This window comes from Schistocerca nitens, chromosome 2, assembly GCF_023898315.1.
Source record: "Schistocerca nitens isolate TAMUIC-IGC-003100 chromosome 2, iqSchNite1.1, whole genome shotgun sequence".
NCBI classification, from domain to species: Eukaryota; Metazoa; Arthropoda; class Insecta; order Orthoptera; family Acrididae; genus Schistocerca; species Schistocerca nitens.
Genome location: NC_064615.1, coordinates 1,112,049,164 through 1,112,070,800, shown reverse-complemented (window position 1 = coordinate 1,112,070,800; position 21,637 = coordinate 1,112,049,164). Strand labels below are relative to the sequence as shown.

The 21,637-nt window shown below is 43.0% G+C and overlaps 1 protein-coding gene across 1 annotated transcript in view; it reads left to right on the top strand.

The window, feature by feature from the left end:
• The window catches only part of LOC126235585 (dehydrogenase/reductase SDR family member 11-like), a 43,234-nt gene extending 21,818 nt beyond the window's left edge, over positions 1-21,416 (top strand). The window contains exons 3-5 of the mRNA XM_049944300.1: positions 13,488-13,617; positions 19,671-19,800; positions 21,336-21,416. Coding sequence (XP_049800257.1) covers positions 13,488-13,617; positions 19,671-19,800; positions 21,336-21,416 — 341 coding nt within the window. The remainder of the gene's footprint in view (positions 1-13,487; positions 13,618-19,670; positions 19,801-21,335) is intronic.
• Positions 21,417-21,637: the final 221 nt, after the last annotated feature.

Genomic DNA, 21,637 nt, shown 5'->3' with positions numbered 1-21,637 from the left:
CAGCACAACTGTGGGCTAACCCCACAACAGGACTTGAATTTAAGTTCAACAAACGGCAAGTAAAGGACGTTAAAATGCATACATCTCCACTGCAACAGTAAGCTCCAGACCTGCTCCGAGGCAAACATTGGACACAAGTATATATAATGTTTGTGTCCAAAGTCTACCAGCCACCTCACACTAGGTGGTAAACTATCATGTTAAATCTTCCTTTTACTAACAATAATGGGGAGCGTAAGGCAAACGACAACACTCTGATGTCAAAGACATTGTTATTCTGCTCCCATATACACAAGAAAAAGACAAGGTGGCCAAACGCTATCGTCATGTAAAAACCGTGCAAACTGTAATACTTCACCGATTGGCTACAAGGCTGTTACACACAAATCAAGTACTGAATAAGCTACTGGGCCCCTAAAACAAAATAAACTACTGGCCCCCTAAAACACTATTAAAATGATATTGACAATTAAAGGCATAGTTTTTTTTAAAGAAATCAAGAAGCTCTCTGCTCACTTTGCCCAAAGCCTTTCATCACACTCCCACAAGGATCTTACAATAACAGAAACACTGACAAAAGTACTTTCTCAAAATCACTGAAGGCAAAACCCAAGTCCTAACCCAGCAAAAACCCCGCCACGGCATGATACCAAAAGAATGGCAATAAACTCCTCAGCTTGAGGTTGAAATGGGAGATCCGCAGGAGCGTGTGTGACCTGCCAACACTTAGGCCTCGTGCGTTGACGGGAAAGCCGCCGAAGCAGAAGGGAAACGCGTCGCTGCATCGGACCAACGGAACAGTAAGGCGCCAACCGCTTCCGATACAAAGCTGTCAACAAACAGCAGAAAAGATTGATAGAAATTAAAATGCACAGTCGTATTTTAACGGACAATTAAAATTATTTTCAAGGAAACCAACTATTAAAACTCCAGTATAGGAGGAGGAGGAGGAGGAGATTAGTGTTTAACGTCCCGTCGACAACCAGGTCATTAGAGACGGAGCGCAAGCTCGGGTTAGCGATGGACGGGGAAGGAAATCGGCCGTGCCCTTTCAAAGGAACCATCCCGGCATTTGCCTGAAAGGATTTAGGGAAATCACGGAAAACCTAAATCAGGATATCCGGAGACGGGATTGAACCGTCGTCCTCCAGCGGCCCGCTCATAAACATTGCAAGTTAACCTTCCTAGAAAATGTAAAAAGTCATTTAAAACAGTAATTACATAATAATTGAAACAAGGCCAAAAAGACAAGTTGTACCTTTACTGGGGCCTCTTAGTAACTAAAGGACACTGTAATTTGCTACGCGCCAAATGGCAGATCGTCGGTTAAAATGTACACCTACAATCCGAAGGGCTCATCAACATGGAGTGGGGGGGGGGGGTGTGCAAACACACACACACACACACACACACACACACACACACGACCCACACGTGCATATCTTGAGGCTGACTGCACAGCACTTCAGTTACAAGCCAAAACCAATAACTCGTTCTAGGAAGGGCCATTAGGTCTACAACAAACAAAAATTACACTCACTAGTATCAAATACTCAGTGATAACAATGCTTTCAGGTACTAGATCACCATTGCAAAATACTACCTTGGCGCTTACAAAAAACTCCAGAATGACACACACAGGCCCAAAAGGTGTCATTGAAAGGCATTAAAGAACCGGATTCCTAGCCAGCTAGCACTGTAGGAGAATTAACAGTCTTTAAGTAGAGTGGTTACTGAACAGTCTTCGTACGTGATTTCACATAAATGCGAAGGAGGTCAATAGCTTCAGGACTCCAAGTAGGCACTGGATAATACTGCCCTCCTGCTCGTAGCTCTAACAAGAGGTTCAGTACACCTCGGCGTATTTAGGCCACCACAATTAACTGATGCATTTCGTAACGACCGGCAGCGACGGTAAACGCTGCAGGAAAAGGCGGGCACCAGCGGACTAACGGTCAACGGTTTCAACTCTCTGCAACCGTCAGTACGCCGGGTAATCAGACACACCCGTCCAGATCCGTCTTCCATACACCACTCCTTACCACACAGCCCCAGAGGTAACACACAACCAAGCAAAGATGATACGACGAGGGCCACAATCGATGGAACACGCAGAAATGGCGCCATTACGATCGCGCGCGCGGCCTCATAGAAGCCACCACTGCTCATTTTTGTTGTACAAACTACGTGTAGCATAAGAAGCAAAACTGTCACATAATATTGATACTTCAATAAAGCATTGTTCACTTCACAAAGTTTGATACGCTCAGTCAATGAAAGAAGAAAAGAGGCAGCAGGTACAACACAGAAAAGAATCATAAGCTACTCTGGGAAAATGCCGAAAGCAAACCAGCCGTCTACGACGTTCTAAGATGGCAGATGAGGCAGTTCCACGATGAAATAGTAAAGGCAGTGTGTGCCGGTAAGCCATATCATGAGCCCAGCTATAGACTACGTAGCCAAAGAAAACTGATAGTATTAGGCGTTCACAGGAGGGCAGATAAGTCAATGCCATGTTGAAACGGCAAACACAATGCGAGATAAACCAGTTGTTGTGACTAGCGATAGGACACGTAGCTGTTGTTCATAGCTCATGGAATTTGAACGAAAAATAAACGGGAGGAATTTCTTAGGACACACACACACACGAGGGAGGCTTAATTTCGTCCTATATACGTATAAGCAGGAACTACCTCGAACTGGGATACAGGCTGACAATTACAGTAACTGTAGTATTGCAGTATGAGGGTGATACCCACCTATTACAGTATTCCAATCTGTGGAATTTGCCTCATATAACGCCCATCTGCTAGTCTGTTTTGTTCTGATCTCTGGTAATTTCCGTACAGCGACAGTTACAATCATTCCATTATACAGCTGATACTTGCGCATAACCGCAACTTCGAATACATTTCATATTTCTGAAGGCTGTCGTCCATTGATTAACAGTGGCAGTAGCGGCTCAAGATTGGGCCTATCTGGCTGGGGTCTGAATGAGTCTCCAAGACGTGTGCTGTACAGGCCTAGACAGTTATCCTGGTACGCGACACAGATTAATATAGCGTTACTATAGCCAGAATAAACAGCCATTCGGTATGATTATCTCTGATCTCAGATAGTTGTTACTTTCCTCGATGCCTTCCCAACAATTGGTAAAATCTTATTAAATAAATATCACCTATTTTACACACACTGATAAGCCAAAACATAATGATCAATTGCTTAGAAGTCTGTTGGTCCACATTTGGAAAGGGGCGACTCTGCGTGCAGTGGATTCTAGAAGATCGTGATAGGTTTTCAGATGTTTTCCACGGTCAAATATTATTTTTAAGCATACGTGAGGAAAAATGATAATTCCAAATGATTACTGTGTGATTGTAAATCTTCGCAAATGAAGAAAAATCTTTTTTATTAATAATTTGTGGAAAAAAATTTGTCTCATGTTCTCACCAATTAAGAACTTCCGAGCCGTCATACAGCTTCGAATTTTGGGGCATGGATTACCCGGAAGACCAATGAGTGATCACAAAGTCCCATTACCCCCTATGGAGTGTCCGTATATACTTAGACAGTGACACTGTGTTTATATGGCAGCATGACAGAGGACAACTTTGAGGTTGTGTGACTGTTCTTAATTATTTATTCCAGAGTGTCTGGGTACGTCATCGTTTTCACAACATAGTATGATTCTCTTACATGTAAGATGTGAAACTCTCCTCCAAATTTCTTGCATGATGGCAGTAAACGTACGTCGAATAGAATTCTTACACACTTCTGTCTCGCAACGTGCGACAGAAACCTTCGGTTTAATGAACCCCTTAAAACGAATTGCACACTGGATGACAGATCAAGACTTCGGAGCGGCCACTCCAAAGGTACAGGCGTATGGACAGAACAACATCCAGTCCGTTTATAATGAAATATCTCACTGAAGCAACGGCGATAACAGAATGGACTGGTGACCTATCCTGCTGAAACCACACACAATCGAGAAGTTTCCGATCGTGCAGATGCGGTATAAACCAATCGCGTTACATGGTGATATAAGCAGTGTGATTCACAGGACCGTTGAAGAAATATGGAGCTACCAAGTGGGTTGCAGAAATTGCAGCCAATGTCATGATATATGGTGGGTTGTGTTCAAGTTCATCTTAAAAATATTCGTGTTCTTTATTCCAGAAACGTTTCTGGCTCTTGCACCGCGATATATTGCACACTTGTCCGAGAAAAACACTTTGCCCCTTGAAGGAAGAGCATTCAGCCACACAAGCCTAATGTCTTTCTGGATACCGTTACCATTCAATTCGTTAGCAAACGAAGGTTTAAATGCCTTTAGCTTGTAATCATTCCTCATATGATTTTGTAATGTAGAGTACGGAATTCCCAATTCCTCTGCCCGCTTACGAATGGACTTGTTTTGGCGAACGTTCGACAAATACATTCAGCTGAAATGGCTTCTTCTCACACCATAGAATTGTTGGGTTTGGTAGGGAAGGCTTGTGAAATAGTGCACTGAAATCTAGAATAATATTTCTTATTGATTTTGCTGAATGTGGTCGTTCGTTCACACACGTGGTCATTACGATCCGTTCCTTGAAGGTGCAAGTGCACTCATTAGCAATGATTTAGATTTACGTGAGTGTCTACAAGAATAAAAGAACAATTTAGCATCTCTGCATTACATAGGGGGTAAAGGGACTTTGTGTGAACCCTGTGGATGCGGTCGAGGCTCCGAACAATGATCAAGGAACAAGAGACAAGGCACCCCATCTTCCGTTACTCACGACATCATTAATCCTTGACGTCTTATTTTCACATTCCACACGTCATTATAGCTCTTTTGGATGTGAATACGTATTTAAGACTGGGAAACCAATCAGTAAAACAGAAGTGAAACGTTTACAGTCTGAAATATTTTGAGCTATAACTCCAAAGTTAATTACGTCAACCAGAATTAAGTGATGTCACTTGCAGAGTGTATAACTAAAATCTGTTCCCTCTTTCTTGTTCCCTGAGGAGAGGCGAGCGTGCAGAGCTTAGGGAGGATCACCATGAGCGCCACAGGGGCAGTGACACGCGGGGGAGCAGAGGAGAGTAGAAATCTCACATTACGTCTAATGTGCACGGTTTGCGCTTCGTACAGATTGCTTGCTGTAATTCACATGATGAGCGGGACAGAAAAGTTTTGTGTCAGTGCATCTGTACGTAGGCAACGGCCCTGCCGCAGTGGATACACCGGTTCCCGTGAGATCACCGAAGTTAAGCGCTTTCGGGCGTGGTCGGCACTTGGATGGGTCACCATCCTAGCTGCCATGCGCTGTTGCCATTTTTCGGGTTGCACTCAGCCTCGTGATGCCAATTGAGGAGCTACTCGACCGATTAGTAGCGGCATCGGTCAAAAATACCATCATAATGACCGGGAGAGCGGTGTGCTAACCCAAGCCCTTCCTATCCGCATCCTCCACTGAGGATGACACGGCGGTCGGATGGTCCCGGTAGCCACTCGTGGCCTGAAGACGGAGTGCATATGTACGTAGACGGTTATCTTCACATGTGGTACATATTGACAGCACAACACAAAGATAAAGAAACGCCCGCACACCTGTTAGCCGCGCACTGACCGACTGTTCGCTGCAACGCTGAACAGTGGTAGATCGCCGACTTTGGTAGAAGTTGCAAAAGGCACGAAATGTTTAGAATTAAGTCAAAAAATTACTAAGAGAACTGTAGCTCTCAAGAAACAAGACAAAGTGGACAGACGATAGCAAGTGAAACAGGACCCGTAATAATTCTGGTTTGCATTTGGCTAGCTATTTCGCCGTGAGACAGAACAAATATTGGGGTACAACAAAGGAAAGCACGGCTAAAGTCTGCCAAATTGCCATCCTCACGTGCACCCATTATGTTCTTATTTTCGTCTTCGCTTACTTCAACCAGTGCATCGCTAGTGTCATATATTTTGTACTAAAGATGGACAACTCCATCAAATCTACCTTCCCACCTTACTTTAGTCAATGGCTTCAACTTTAGGATACATGTAAGGGGCGTTCAACAAGTAATGCAACACTTCGTTATCTCACCCAATTTCAGCTTACAAAATGCGGAATTTGCTGTGGGACGTGGTGGAATATTTCCGCTTCACCCCTGTAGTTTTATGAAGTTTCAACATTTGGCGGCACCATACGTAGAATTCAAAATAGCGGTGCTTTGCAAGCCGAGAGTTGTTCTTCAGTTACCTTAATCGGAAAACCAGAGACTCACAGTTGTTGATAATAGGTTGAAAAATGTCTCTGGAGACCTGGCGCTGAACAAAAGTAAGATTAGTCGTAGGGTGAGGTGTCTGTCATCATTGCAAAAAAAGTCGCGCAAAACCTTACGATCTCCCGCTTCGTGGGCGGCCGCACACAGCTGTCACGCTCCACCTGTTGCAACGAGTGGCCACTCTCGTTCAAGGTAATCGACGGATCACAATCAAATACGCAGTCGTTCTCCAATAGGAGTACTGAAAGATGTGTTTCCGATGGGTTCCTCGCCAACTGACAGAAGACCAAACAATAACAACGAAGAACCATCTGCGTGTAATTGCTTGCCCATTAAGAGGTTGATCGAGGCAATTATTAGTAAGAACAGCCTCACAGGCGATGATAAATGGGCTCATCACCTCGAAATAAAGGAGCAGTCCATGGAGTCACGCCACACCACATCACCTCCGAATAAAAAGTTCAAAGCCCCATCCTCAGACGATAAAGACATGGCGACGGCCATTTGGGACTCTCAAGGGGTTATTCTGTTTGCTGCCCTCCATCACGCCGCAACGATCAACTCTGATCTGCATTCTGTTACCTTCAGGAAACTGAAGAAACGACTTCAGTGTATTCGTCGCCACAAAAATGCAAACAAACTGCTCCTTCCCCAAGACAATCGAAAGCCTCACACACGTCTGCGCACGCGAGAGAAGCATACAGAACTTCGTTGGACCTTTCTTCCTCACCCACCCAACAGCCAGGATCTCGCACCTCCCGACGTCTATTTGGTCCAATGCCTCCGATGTCGTGCAGTGCAATGGGACCATGTCGGCATACTGGCTCTCCCAGCAAGGTGGTGTGAGGCCGTCATACTGAACGGAGATAATGTTGAAAAATAGGGATTTGTACCAAAAGAGTGGGGAATAATAAGGTTTAATAGAATCCTGAATAGAACCAACCTGCTTTCAGAAAAGAAACGCTGCATTACCTATTGAACGCCCCTCGTCTAAGACCAACAAATCTGCCCAGCGTCGCGTAGATGCAGAAGAGAAACCAAAAATTTTTCTCACCAAACAAACGAAGGAAACTGCGTAGCACGATGCCTTTGTAGCATTATTCACGACTAGAATCAGGGAATAACTACTACAGGGAACTTGAAATGCTTGAGGATTTATCCAAAGTTCGCTTTTACATTCCCATGTTCTCGCCTTTCATATTTTACAGTCATCACTGCGCTGCCCCGTCACGTCTACCAAAAGTAATTTCATTTTTTTTTATGTTTTACAAGTACCTTTGTTGAAGCACCAAACCAGATGTATCCCTTACAGGCACTAAGCAAGAAAATGTTCACGAATATTTGTATCGTAGATATCATCAGTAGAATCCAATTAAGTAAACTCACTATCATTTTCCTTTGAGATACACCAATAATGTCTGGTGCATAGCCCAAAATCATACAGTAATAGTTAGTAGCTTTCAAAAAAAATATTTTATTCTCAGTTTTTAACAGAGATTGCGAATTATGCCACTTTGTATGAGTTTCCCGAGATAATTTTATGACATTTCTTTACCACGAGTTGCCTTCCTTGCATGTTTGCCCAGAATTTTTTTTATTATTATCACTGCCAGTTTCAAGAAATTCTCATAGTTCTGAATAAACATTTTGTCTGACGTTCCATTCAAAGGAAGACTATCTATTCAAAAAATGAACAATTGCTATAAGGTGTTTGATTACGCCTTACCGATGCCGGGTTTCCACATTTAATATTTCCAGGGCTCCTGCATCTACATTTTTGACAAATTTTAATCTTCTGGAGATCTTCACCCACTCATGGTGCGATTCTGAGTTCATTAGGGATGTACTGTAGCTGATTAACGTCTCAGAAATCTACCGCCAGTTTCTGTAGGCGCCTGAAGTGAATAATATTTTAATGTTCGGGAAGAGTTTGTAGCAGAAACAGAGAACATCATCTGCGATTTTTGAATAAATTAACTATTTTCTCTAAACAATTGCACCGCTGCACACTACCGTGGAGAAGTAGACAACTGCGGCGCGAAACACGTGGCAGCCAGAAGAGCTGAGTACTGCGTTGTCGCTTCTGCTGTACAAAGTAGAACGTCATAGCAGCACGGTGGCTTACATACAAATGCTGTACCTGTTGAAACAACGTGTATAAATCACCAATGCCTATTTAGTGTATCCGTAGTACACGAAGGAGAAACGGCTGAAGTCGGATATTGAAGAGGCGTGCTCTCCGACATGCCACGACCACCATGTATGACTCAAAACAAGCAGTTTTGAAAGCACTTTCATTTACTGTAGTGAAAAATGGGACTTAAATCTTAAATGAAGTTTTCTGAGCGCAGTGTGAAATACGATGAAAATCAGTAAACAGCTCGTGCAGTGCAGTTCAGTTCCAAAACAAATATTGATACGTTCCTTTCGTATCATATTAATATTATCTATTGCTTGGGGCTTCAACATCGAAAAAGAAAGTGAGGGAAAACATTAAATTACTTTTTTTTCTACGTTGTCTGCAACTTTGAGCACCATGGCAAGAGGAAGAGGGATGTAAATGGCATATACGGCATATCGAAAGGAGAGGGAAGGATAAGGAAAGGATGACACGCATCATTCCCGTGTAAACATCACTGAATCAGAATGTCTGTAGTCAGAAGGTTATGGAATGTGACGTGCAGTGAATATTTTACTAATTCTTTATTTATTTATTACAAAATGTCTTCCTCAGTGATGTTGCTACAGGTGTTTAAGGTTGTTGTTTAGGAACTGTTAGGTCATCACGAGCTGACACCTTTATTTCTTTATTATAAAATGGTTCCCTTCTGTAGGGGCTTTCAAGCTGACGTAGGTGCATGTCAAATGTTGTATAGAGGCAGTGAAGAATTAATAGGGAACGCAACACCGCCACTAGCAATATTTTCTGTTTTAAAAGACGCACGCAAGTAAAACCGGCACTTCATTTGTTATCTGTTTCCGTAGATAATTTCCACTAAGACACTAGATTTTATGAGTGATTTGTATGTCATATTTATTCATTTATGTAAAACTTTCATTGTCTTGTTTCCTTCGTCCTCTTAGAGGCACATTAAAACTTAAAATTTTGCCGCTTTCAAAAATCTGCCGCCGCCCTGAGCGTTGTCATGGTTCTCCCCCCCCCCCTTCACCCCTAGCTCTCAGTGCCACTGATGTGTGCACAGCTCGAAATCAGACAATAAAAAGGTGCAAATATGCCGAAGAAATAAATGTAGATAGCTACTTGCATTTGAAAAATAATAATAATAATAAATCCTAGTTGGTCAATACGATTGTAATAAAAAAAAATAATAGTATGACCTGGGTACTTCCACAACTGCGGCCACGATACGTTAACATTACTCGTATTACTCCGATTGGACAGTTCAAGTTATTTCATAACAGAGGAAAGAAGAAATTCCATGTATCGAAGTAAATGTATAGTCACTCATACAGATTTCTTTTACATATCCGGTTGCTTTATACATATATTTCACATATTTAGTTGTGTACCAGTCTTGATTTTGTGCTGGTTAAATCGTAAGTAAGCCGATTTTTATGTTTGGCCCCTAAAAGAGGCAACTCACCTGAGATCAACTTCTAATTTCTTCCATACGTTTGGGAACACTTTATTTGAAAGTAAGTCATTAGCATAGTAAAAGGAACCGCTACACTAGAAAATACTCAAAATACGTATCGTTGTCTGAGCGCAGCTCTGAAACTAAGCGACTTCTCGCAGCTATTTTTAATGGAATTCCTAAATAAAATAATATGACATAGCAAAAAATTAGGTAGATGAAGAATAATTATAGTGCGTTATAAATTTTATTGATTGGCGTCTCCATGGAGTGTTCTGTGCACCACGACCAGATAATGGATATAATTGGAAGGAGAAACGGCCTTGGTCGTATTTTTTTGTTTTATTATCCGCAAAGTCGATTTTCGGTCACTTAACTCTAAGCTTGTTAATACCAGTGCTAACAATTTTAATTGTATCTTACAGCACTGAGTGAGGATGGTCACTAAGTGACCGAAAATCGATTTTGCGGATAATAAAACAAAAAAATACGGCCAAGGCTGTTTCTCCTTCCAATTATATATAAAATTTAGGTATTGTGGTCAATTGCTTACGTACGGGGTGGATGCTGCTTATTCCTACTGCCGGCCTTTAATGTTAAAATGTTAAGACGCACATTCTTAGGGAGTGGGTCAGTATGAGTCTCGGTCCCAGGTATCGGTCAGTTGGCTCAACAGTGGACATTATGAGGAATGCTGGGCTAGATGAAGAATAAACTGGAATGCAAATAGCTGAGATAGATATAAGCAATCTTACATATGCAGGTGACACCACACCGATTGCAGAACGCGAAAGAGAGTTAAACATCCTCTTACTGAAGGTGAAAGGAGAAAGAACAAAGGCTGGTCTGAGGGAGAACGTCAAGAAAACTCAAATTATGCAACTGCACGTATCACTTCATGGCATACGGGAGGAGAAAAAATGGAAGTATTTTCTGTGATGGCGAATGCAGCCACGAAATCAAGAGACCGTTATTGCTTTGAGGAGAGGGGACGTACAACTTTGACAGTGTATAGTAAATTGTGATATACTGATATGACCTGGATCGCAAGAAAGGCTGAACGGCGTGGAATAGGTACCTCTGAATTGAGGTATTAGAAGAAAATACTTAAGAGTTCCATGGACTGCAAAGAGTACGAATACAGCAAATAAAACCACACTGTTGCTTAGACGGTACAGTACTGAAACAAAAAAAAGCAGACCTTCTTTGGACACATTACGAGAAGACATCATTCTATGGAAAAGACGGTAATGCTGGGCAAGATCGGAGGAAAAGGAAGAGGGGTGCCAAGGATGAGATGAATCGATGGCGTCACATCGGTAATGCATTAGAACCTGGAAAGTCTACAGGAGAAAATGCAGGACAGAAGTAATTGGCGTGCTGTAGTTCAGGTGGTCATGGAGAGTGGGAATCGACTAAAATAGAGAGAGTGAGAGAGACACTATATACCAAGTTAATACCGTTTTACTTGTTGGATTGATCCGAGAGGGCGAGCTAATGCTTGTCCATCTGCCCTCTTACTTTTAACTATTTTTAATCAGTGTTATACGATGGAATCATTCCCTGCCGCATTCATTACTGTAAGTTTGGCACAACCACTTTGATTCTCAAACGCAGTTTGTAAATAACGAGACGAACGAACATTCATCGACTAGACAGTGGACCAAGGCAGGTAAAAGACCTGGATGTTCAGGTTGTGTACGAGCAGTGCAGCTTTCTGATGCGACTTGCATTAACTTCCTTCTTCAATATTGTTCGTATTTACCATTTTGTAACGCAGCAATTATGTATACCTTTGGTATTATAGATATCTTTAACCTACAGAACCTGTTCCAATAATTTTTGTTTAAGCTGAGTCTTTTTCAATTAGGCAACAGGTTCCATTCGCACAGTACGATTGATTTATTTTTACGATCGTCTCACTAGAGGCAACTTGTTTTGTTTTAGCTGTGTTCTTTGTAGTTCAAATTCGTATATTTATTGCATGTTCGATTTTAGACACCTTTCTGATAAAATATCAGTTACAAATGATTTGTGATGATTCCTTCAAAACATTTACGCAATACTGAAATTGAAAAATAAAATATCAGATTCATGAAATATAATGAAATAAAAGTTTTTGATAGTAACGGAATTACAGTGTTACATATTGTTTCAAAAGTGGGACACTTTAAACAAAAATCATTGATACAAATCCTGACCAAGAAGACGACTCTATTTACGCAGACAATGGTTTAAAAACCTGAGAGCTTTCTAAAAACATGGTCTGCGTTCCAAAAGCATTACGCAGAGTGGAAGAAAATTTGTACTGTCAGAAACCGTGGCCCTATTCGATTGAGACTGATAAAGAGATGTTTGCAAGTCAAGATTTTAAACATGGCTGCAACAGCAACTGTTGAAATTCTTCACGATAAAGGATGACAGCCAACTGTTTTGGCTGTCATTCTTTATCGTGATGATGTTTGCAAGTATTGGAAGCCAATAAAAACATGGTTGTATCCCATCTACTGACGAAACGTGAATATAAAGAGTTGTCAGAAACAGTCTGAATAGCACGTCATCCTGTTTCAGGGTAAGTTGCGCCGTGTCCGAATAAAAGACAGTGGAAGTTAGCCAATAAGGCCGTTGGGGCTTGAGCGCGCAAATTCAAGAGGCTCGCCAGAGACAGTGCCGCCAAACATGTTCGTTTGTTTCCCGAATACCGAGCAAGAGAGCGACACAATAATTAGACACGGGACGGTAGTAAGGATCGAACCAGGGCCAAAGGCTGAGCAGTATCGTAAGTTGGCATCCATGCTATAACAACTCATACTAACTTTATCTGGAGGGCTGCTTGAATTTGCGCGCTGAGGGACCTTCAGCGCTTATTATTTCCGAAACGGAGCAACGAATCGAGTTCTTTTCTTAACAATTATTTCTCAACTCAGCCTACTCTGCAACACCCTCTAAAGCTTTTCAGACTGTTTCCAACCACCCTGTATGTAATCCAGAATGAAAAAGATCCAGGTACAAGCGACGTATCTCCATCCGAATACTAAACAAATGTAAGAGGCAGACAGCAGCAAAAAAATTCATTATTTAAATTTTTGGAATAATAAGGACGCGGTTCTTGATTTTCTGTAATGCCGCTGTTCATAAATAGCGAGAGACACGATCACCTTTCACAAGCATTACCACGAAGAGATTACACAAGAACACGGAAGCGATCCAAATTCACAATGGTAACGCCCAACCGCACGAATCTTTGGCAGCTAATCTGGCACCTTCTTAGACTGGATCAAGATCCCTTACGCATCGCACAGTGCAGATGTGACACCCTCCGACTTTTGCCGGTTGGACCCCGTGGAAGACAGTCTTCAGAGTCTCAAATTGATAATACTGCTGACATAAAATGCCTGTGAAGACGTAGATACAACAGTGTGGACTTGACTTCTTGCGACGAGGATTACAGAATAAGCTTAAACGACGATGCTCTGTCACTACACTGTTCTGAGTAGCTTCATTGTATACAGGATCAGTAACTTTAATAGCATAAGCATTTCGTATGATGTGTCAGTTCACACGGTTTCACTGCAGTCCTCGTCCTTCGCTTTATTGCTGACTGATGATGGCGACATGCTGTGTTCCCAGCTGGACAGACAGCCGAGTGGCGGCACACACTGGACGTCAACGTCCTGGGGCTGTCCGTCTGCACGAGGGAGGCCGTCCAGAGCATGCTGGACAGGGGAGTCGACGACGGCTTCGTCATCCACATATGCAGGTAGACCTCAAAGCGTCTATAGCGATGTATTTTCGTCTTGTGAGACTGTATAGAGGTATTCTTAAACATAGAGCCAATCAGCATTTAGCTTCCAATAAACGTCGACATCAGGTACCAGGTGAGAATCGTTGTCTCTGGTACCTCAAAGCCGCCCTAAGCTTGAATTCTGCACTGACACCTGCGATAGCTCTGACATGAAGAACATTTCATGAGATACCTTCGGGAGGAACTAATAAGTTTCTTGACAGTTCTTGGATTACAGTACTCCTCTTCATCATGTAGCAAATACATGTTGCAATGTAAAGTGAGATCGGTTCAGAATTCTCCAGTGCCGTACTGTTTATTGCGATTCTCAAGGAATAATCCTCATAGATTACTTGGGAAAACGTAGACCCGAACCTGAAACCTGTTATTCTCCATTCCTCGATCGTTTGAAACTTGTGTTGGCTGAAGAAAACCTAGGTTGGCATACGAAAAAGTACTCTTTCAGCAGTATAATGTTCCATCCCACACATCAGCGATAATGGTTTGAAATGGGCTTTGAACTGCTTCCTCATTCACCTTGTACACCAAGCTCAGCTCCAAGTTACTTTTTCCTGTTCCCTAACTTTAAATTTTGGCTTGCTGGTAAGGAATTTTCAACAAATGAAAAACTGACAGCTGCAGTCAACGAGTATTTCGCAGAGTCTGACAGAACCTCTTTCTGTTGATGGGATGACAAAGATGGAAGATCGCTGGACCAAGTGTGTGTCCCTCATAAGAGACAATGTCAACAAGTAAGGTGAGTTCTTTACCGAGCAAACTTTTTTCCTTGATTTTTTACTACGCTTAGTAAACCAAATTTCTATTACCACACAGCTTAAATTATATTGTTGCATTACGCCTGAGTTGACGCTAGCTCTTAGGTTACAGATATTTGTGTTCTAGTACTTTTCCATTTTTTTTAGAGCTATCGTAACTATTTCGGTTTTACACGTTCACCAGATTCTCAGAGCAGAAAAATGAACATCTTTAAATATACTTTATTTCACGACATGTAGATTATCTACCCAGCTAAAAAACTAGAAATGATTTTTCGCGATATAAAAATTGAATCTTGGTTTGAGAAATCACAAGCAATGTCATCTTGTAAATACACTCTTCCAAATATTCGTACAGGGTTATACACGTGCGTGATACTTTTCCTGTTGGGCTTAACATTACACCGCATTTAGCTTTCTTTATTAGAAGACTAGCTACTTTCTTTACAATTCGGACAGTACAATTACAGGTGATGATATCACTGTGTACTGTCGTTGAAGAATAATAAAATGATTTCTGTTTCCCGAATACCTGGTTCTCGAAGTACTGGTACATATTTATAGCTACCGAAATAACAAACACTACCTCACTTTTTACAAACAGTGTAATTTTTATCTGGGTTAACGTAACACTTGAAGATTTGCAGTTGGTGTTTTATTTTTAGAGTTTATATTCTTTCACTTAACTATTGACATCACTGTTAATCATTACTGTTAATCCGCTGCTGTTACTGTTGGTGGTAGTGTGTGTGTGTGTGTGTGTGTGTATGTGTGTGTGTGAGTGAGTGTGTGTGTGTGTGTGTATGTGTATCTGTGTGAGTGCGCGAGAGTGACGGTCGGTTATCTACTGTCTATGACAGCCGACCTCGTCAGACTTTAGTTTCATCTGCATTTGATTCAAAATTTAACAACTGCGCAATTTACAAAATATTCATTACGATTATGTTTTGTTGTTGTTGGGCGTTTTCGTTGCTCAATTTCCAATCAACGTCTCATGTTTAGAAAAGGGCTAGAAGTTCTTGTATTTTTGTGTGTTTATTAACGAACATGAAAGCTGACTCTTATCTCCACAGTCTACACTGGTGTTCAAAATTAAAGGAACAAACCATTATTTTCACTTCCTGTGTCTGATTCACGATATAATCATACAAAATGTCAACAGATGTCCGTACAATCGTTATCTGCATGAAAGATAGCATTCCGGTCAACGGACAAGCACGGCAACGATGACGTCAGTACACCCATCAAACGAGATAGTATTTGTCGAGTCGCCCAACATCCACGGTCGTGGTGTACACTGTCACAGACGGTGCGATGTTGCACAGAGATGTCGCCTATCAGACTCTTTGCAGTGGAGAGCCGTAAAAAGAATGGAAGCAGGACAGTCCCAAACTAATGTACCCCGATGGCTTAATGTGAATTGTTCCGTTGTTTACAGAGATCGAAACTGTATCCCGATGACCAGGGCAGGGCCGACCACGTGTAATATCTGAAAGAGAGAACCATTATTTGGCTGTAAGAGCACGACGGACCGCCTTAGTAGTGCATGGCAGCTGGGGTCTGACATCGCAGCACCCGCGAGGCAAACGCTGTATGGAAGGCTACAGCATAGAGGTCTTTACTGTCTGAGATCTGCTGTGTGTGTACCTCTGACACGTCTTCTTAGAAGGACCATCAACATGCCACAGTGGGTCAATGTTCTTTTCACAGATGAGTCCCGTTTTGGTGTGGAGAGTGATTATCGACGCAGACGCATCTGGAGGGAGGGTAGAACACATTTTCGGAACCCAAACATTGAGGAAAGACAGCGGTATCGAGGAGGATTCCTAATGATGTGGGCAGGGATTACGGTGTCTACCATAACACCTCTTCATAAAATTGTACGAGTGAACAGGCAATGCTTAACTGATGCCAGGTATCGCGCCGAGAGCCTGGGACCTCATGTGTGGTTCTTGAGAGGAGTTGTGGGCCCATACTTCGTACTGATGGATGATACTGCTCGACGTTTAGAGCACGGGTCGCTGATATTCTTTTGGAAGCGGATGATACTGCTCGCTCCCCCGATTTGAATCCTATGGAACACGTCTGGGATGTGCTAGGAAGACAGGTTGTATCACGTCAGCATCCCCCAACCACCCTTGAAAACTTCCGAACAGCTCTGCAGGAAAAATTGGCGTTATTGCCTCAACATGAGACTGATGACATCACTCACAGCATCACCACTCTTAGTCAGACATCTATTGCTGCCAGAGGTGGTAACACCCCATGCTAAGTACATTAACCAGTTGTCGGAATGTGTGTGAAAATGCATTAAGTTGGAAAAAACGAAGAACATATTTGCCTACCGTTATAAATGGTGCAGTTGTTTGCCTTCTGTATTTTTTACGTTGTTTCTACTTTACTGCCACCTGTTTATATTGTTTTGTTGCAAAATTAACGCAATCTTGGACTATTTGCGTTTGTTGCTTGAATTTTGGGCACCGGTGTAGATAAGACTTTTTTTGTCAGAAGAAAATATTCGCATTATATCAGGTTTTCCCGGTTGAAGGAATCGTTACAACGGGTCTATTTTCACTTCCCTTTAAAAGACGGATTCTGTGAAAGTTATGTAGCATTCTGCTACGATGTAAAATCCTCGTACGTCTAAGGAAACAGGAAAATTCGCATTACGCGAGACGGTGTGGTGCATAAAAAAGGCGGAGGTGTGGATTTTAAACCCCCGTCCAGCGATCCCCATAAAAATTTCCTGTGGTTTCTTTGTTTATTTTAAGGCCCAAGCCAGAATAATTCCTTCAGGGTCACCACCGTTGATTTCCTAACATGATCATTGTTAAACTGAACTAGTGTTTGTCCTAGTAACCCCGATATCGACGGAGCATTAAAACTTCTTCGCTTAGACCTGAGGAAGTGCATGACAGATGGTTTCAAGTCCGCAACATAGAGTAGACTTTAATGCGACACACCGTCTCTGTCCTGTGTAGGACCATTTAGCAAAAAAGAAAAACAAACTCATAGTATACTTTTTTGTGTTCACTCGAACTATAGAAACGAAGGCGCTCAATTATTGTAGAGCTCCATTCATTTTGCTATATCTGTGTACTAACGCATCATGTGCCAAAACCACTGCCCAGTAGTGATAAATGCTGTGACTTGCTCACTGTTACGACCAACAACATGCTGCAGAGTTGAAACTAACATTACTAATATTCATCAACGGAAAACTCCACGGAGGAACTAAATGTACAGCACATGTGGTGTATCAGTTCATGCACAGGTCGAATCTATCAAAAATTCTCCTCACACGTAACCCTCTGTTTCGTTCCAGTGGTTGGTAGGGAGGAATCTGCAACTTCTTCAGTATCACACTGAAGTTTATGTATTTTAAGGATAGAAAATAATGATAATTACAGACTTGTGTTCGTAAGGGTCCTGTCACTTCAGTGCCAATACTACCCCTTCTAACTGCGTGTGATTATGTGTGATAGCAGTAAATGACGTGATGGCAACGTTGTGGCATCGCCGAATAAGTGAATTAAGTTAGTCATGCCAATGACAGTCCCCAGCTGCGGTAGTCCCCAAGCTGTGACGATACTCCACTCTAAATTGACCAAGATCGGTGACTGGAGTCTAATTCTAGGAAGAGTAGAACAACCGGGCACTGATAATACTTTTATTATAAAAACAACTATCAAAGATACAATGCAAAGTGAACATTCATTGAGACAGAACGTTAACTCCAACTCACTAACCTAAATTTGAGATTGTCAAAACGTTCATGGCGTGACTCGGAATCGCGTCCCCGCTTATACGACAGAAACACTTAAGCGGCTGACACTGATTAACATGGAAGTTACGAAAGCCTCTACCCTTACTGGCACTGACAATGAACGGCTCTGCGATCAAAGAAATGGAACTTAACACACGTACTGTTAAAAGAGTTCCTATGTGCCGATTCGTGGTGCGTATATTGCCGAATTCAATTCTGTGAAGAACAAATCTGCAGCGACTATCTGGGAACTGCTGCCAGTGGTCGCAGAGACAAAGTGCGTTGCGTAGCTGAAGATTCTGACTACACAGAGGACGTAAAATGGCGTCTGCAACCTCCTGAGGTCGAGGCCACTTATGTAATGACGAATTAAGAATTCGACTTACTTATAAAACAGAATCAGAGACTTCTTTTAAATGTGAGCTATTAAAGAAGCTCTTCGTAATGCCTCCGTCTCCACGAATAAGCACAGGTTCGTATCTCTGTCCATAGAGAGACGAATGATGCAGTTCCTAGTGGCAACATCAGCACATTCGAATCTAATGCTGAGACAGTTCGCTGACACCTCGCCAGCCATGTCTCAAAACGCTATCCACCTAAGTTTATCACTCACTGACGCTCACCAGAGAGCTCTCAAAATCGCTGTCTAGCCAAATATGTCCTACCGACACCACAAAGAGACGCCCCCCGCCAGAAGCGTCCAGTTTAGAGTAAATCTCGCGTCGTTAGTGTGAAACCTCCTTACAGCCAATCACAGCCCCCGTTACAAATAGAGTATCTTACACTCTACACGTCATGAAGCTATCACTCAACCTCTTTCAGCTCATGTTCAGGTCAATAGAAACTTCTAGAAAATATTATGACACCTCCACCATCTGCAATTGAACTAACCGAATACGTTAACGTGTCTTTTGGCAGAAATGCGGCTTGGCACTTCGCATAAGAACTTCTTTCGGACGTTAGCATTCATTTGCGGCAGGCATCCCACGTACATTCCTTATGCTAAAAAAGACTGCTCATGGCAGCTATAAGATTCTATCTCTACAATCTCATACTTTCAGCATCATCTCGCCTAAGCCTCCTTAGCGACCACAGGTCAATCACGAGAAGTCCTTTCCCACCGGCCTCGCGACGAGGCGACTGTCTTTGGCTGTAAACTACCAGAATTCTGCTTTTAGATCCAGGAAACTGGCTTCCCACAGCCCTTGTTCCTTGTCGATCACTGTGACCGTGAAGTCGCACATTCGCCTGTCTGTCAGAAAATTAGAGTCTCAGCTTGCATCTCCACAGAAATGTAAGTATGAGGCTACCAAGTATCAACCAAGAAACGGTTAAGAATTCGCTAGCTTTCGCTCCCCGAAGTAAATGAAATACGAATTGTGAAAATTATTCATGTTTGGTGGTTAAATCTTGCCGACTTACACAGTATACAATTTGCATCCATATAGTACAGGCAGTACAAGTTTGTTTCTTTTTCTTGCTTCCAGTATAGCTGGTCACATCATGCCATTCGATCCACTGTACTCGATGTACTACGCCAGCAAGCATGCTGTCAGGGCTCTGCTTGAAGGACTGCGGAAGGACCTGATTGCCAGGAACAGCAAGATACGGTGTGGGGTAAGTTTCAAATGCGTTACGTTGTTACATTTCAAAGTCTCCGAGCAAGACTGGTGTTTCTTAATTTTGCGGTTACGTAAATATACTATTCAATCATAGAGAATTTTCCAACCCGGTAAATATACAGTTCAAACAACTATATATACATTGCAGGAAAGGAAATGTAGTGAACAGGATGTTAAAAGCACATTATAAGTGTCCAGGCTTCGTGATAGAATAGCATGAGCACGACATCTTTCTTGGAGGACAGTAAATTTGGGATCTTTATTACGAATACTTCGACAGTTTACACATAAAATTGTGACAGTCGAAATGGCTCTACTCTGAAGTCAGTTTGACTTCCCTGTCTGTAGATCGACTGACGAGTGTTCATCAGAGAACCTCAGATTACCGCCTTGCTAAATAAAAACCTCATGTGCTCTCCACGAGTACTCTGCTGTCCGAGTAGCTGCTTCCTTTGTGTAGCGCACCCCTGACCTGCCTGTCAAGGAGTGTCCTACAAATCCCCACACGATAAAGCACGTCCATAAATCTGCACCCAAGGTCGTCACAGAGTCGACGAAAAATTTGGTTGAGATCCCTCACTCGGCTCCAAACCAAAGAACACCGACCAGCTCTGGGAACGATGTTGCAAACTGCGAACTCTCCTTGCACCCGTCACACGAGTCCAGCAGTTTTCACCTCCCCTGCCAGATGGCAGTAGGAACTGAGGATCACTTCAGGATCCATGCGACAGGAGTCGCTGGTGCCGACGTGAGCCACAACTTGCAGTCGACTGGAACACGCGTGCTCTGTAGCCACAGGCGAGGCCGCCTCTACATCTCTTATGAGGACCCTGCAGCAGACATACAGAGTACACACGGGCTTTCTTTCCAGCCCTGAACGCTACCGGCCTAATGGGCTCCATAACGTGCCTATCACTGGAGCTCCCAGTAACCAGTAAACAGCTCCCCCCTTGAGCCTGCTTGGGCACTGCTGAAGGAGCGGCCATCTGCCCACTCACAGGGTGAATGGGCGAGGCCAGGCGGCCAGTCTCCACATCGGCCGTCCACCTCGTGCTCTGCGACAGCGTTACTACCTGCCACTGACGATGCTGTGAGGGCGGATCCACCGCGTCGGGTGCACTAGGAGGTGCCTTGGAAACAGAACACATGGGGTAAACAAGTGACACCTGAGGTGTCTAATGCGACTTTCCAGACTCGTGATGGGTCACCAATGGTCGCTGCTGCTTTCAAGAGCTGCGCAACTGGCTGTTCAGTGAGCAACTATTGCGCTGATGACTGGATGAAATCACATTTACAAAAACGCGAGATTAACCCTATTAAACATAGAAACGCATGAAATTTATTCAATATACTACGTGGACGCACTCGTATCACGCACGTCACGTCATTGGAGAAATAATTTTGGATACTTCGTCAGCACGGCGATTAAAGTACTAGTGGTCGATTGCTCGTTGCATCCATGGGCCCTTGAAAGCCTCTCTGTGTATCTAAAATCCCAATAGTCCAAAACGTAAATTGATGTGTACACAGGATCCATGGTCGGGAGTGTATACTCGCATGCTAGCATTCATGACTCTGTTGCTGCAACTGGAAGACCCGCCTGATCTCTAGTTGCAGCAGGCTGGTCACAACAGCCACGGTGCCAAGTCGTCGGTTCTCAGGTTCTCGACCTTTCAAGATACCGAGAAGAGTTTTGTGGACCTCACCTGTGTCTCAGGTTGCGTCGGAAGGTCGTATCGTACATGATACGGCTGTGCTGAGTCAGTTCTCCAATTCGACTGCAGCTGCACGTGATGCAGAAGTGTGATTTGTGACTCCACCTCACGCGAGCT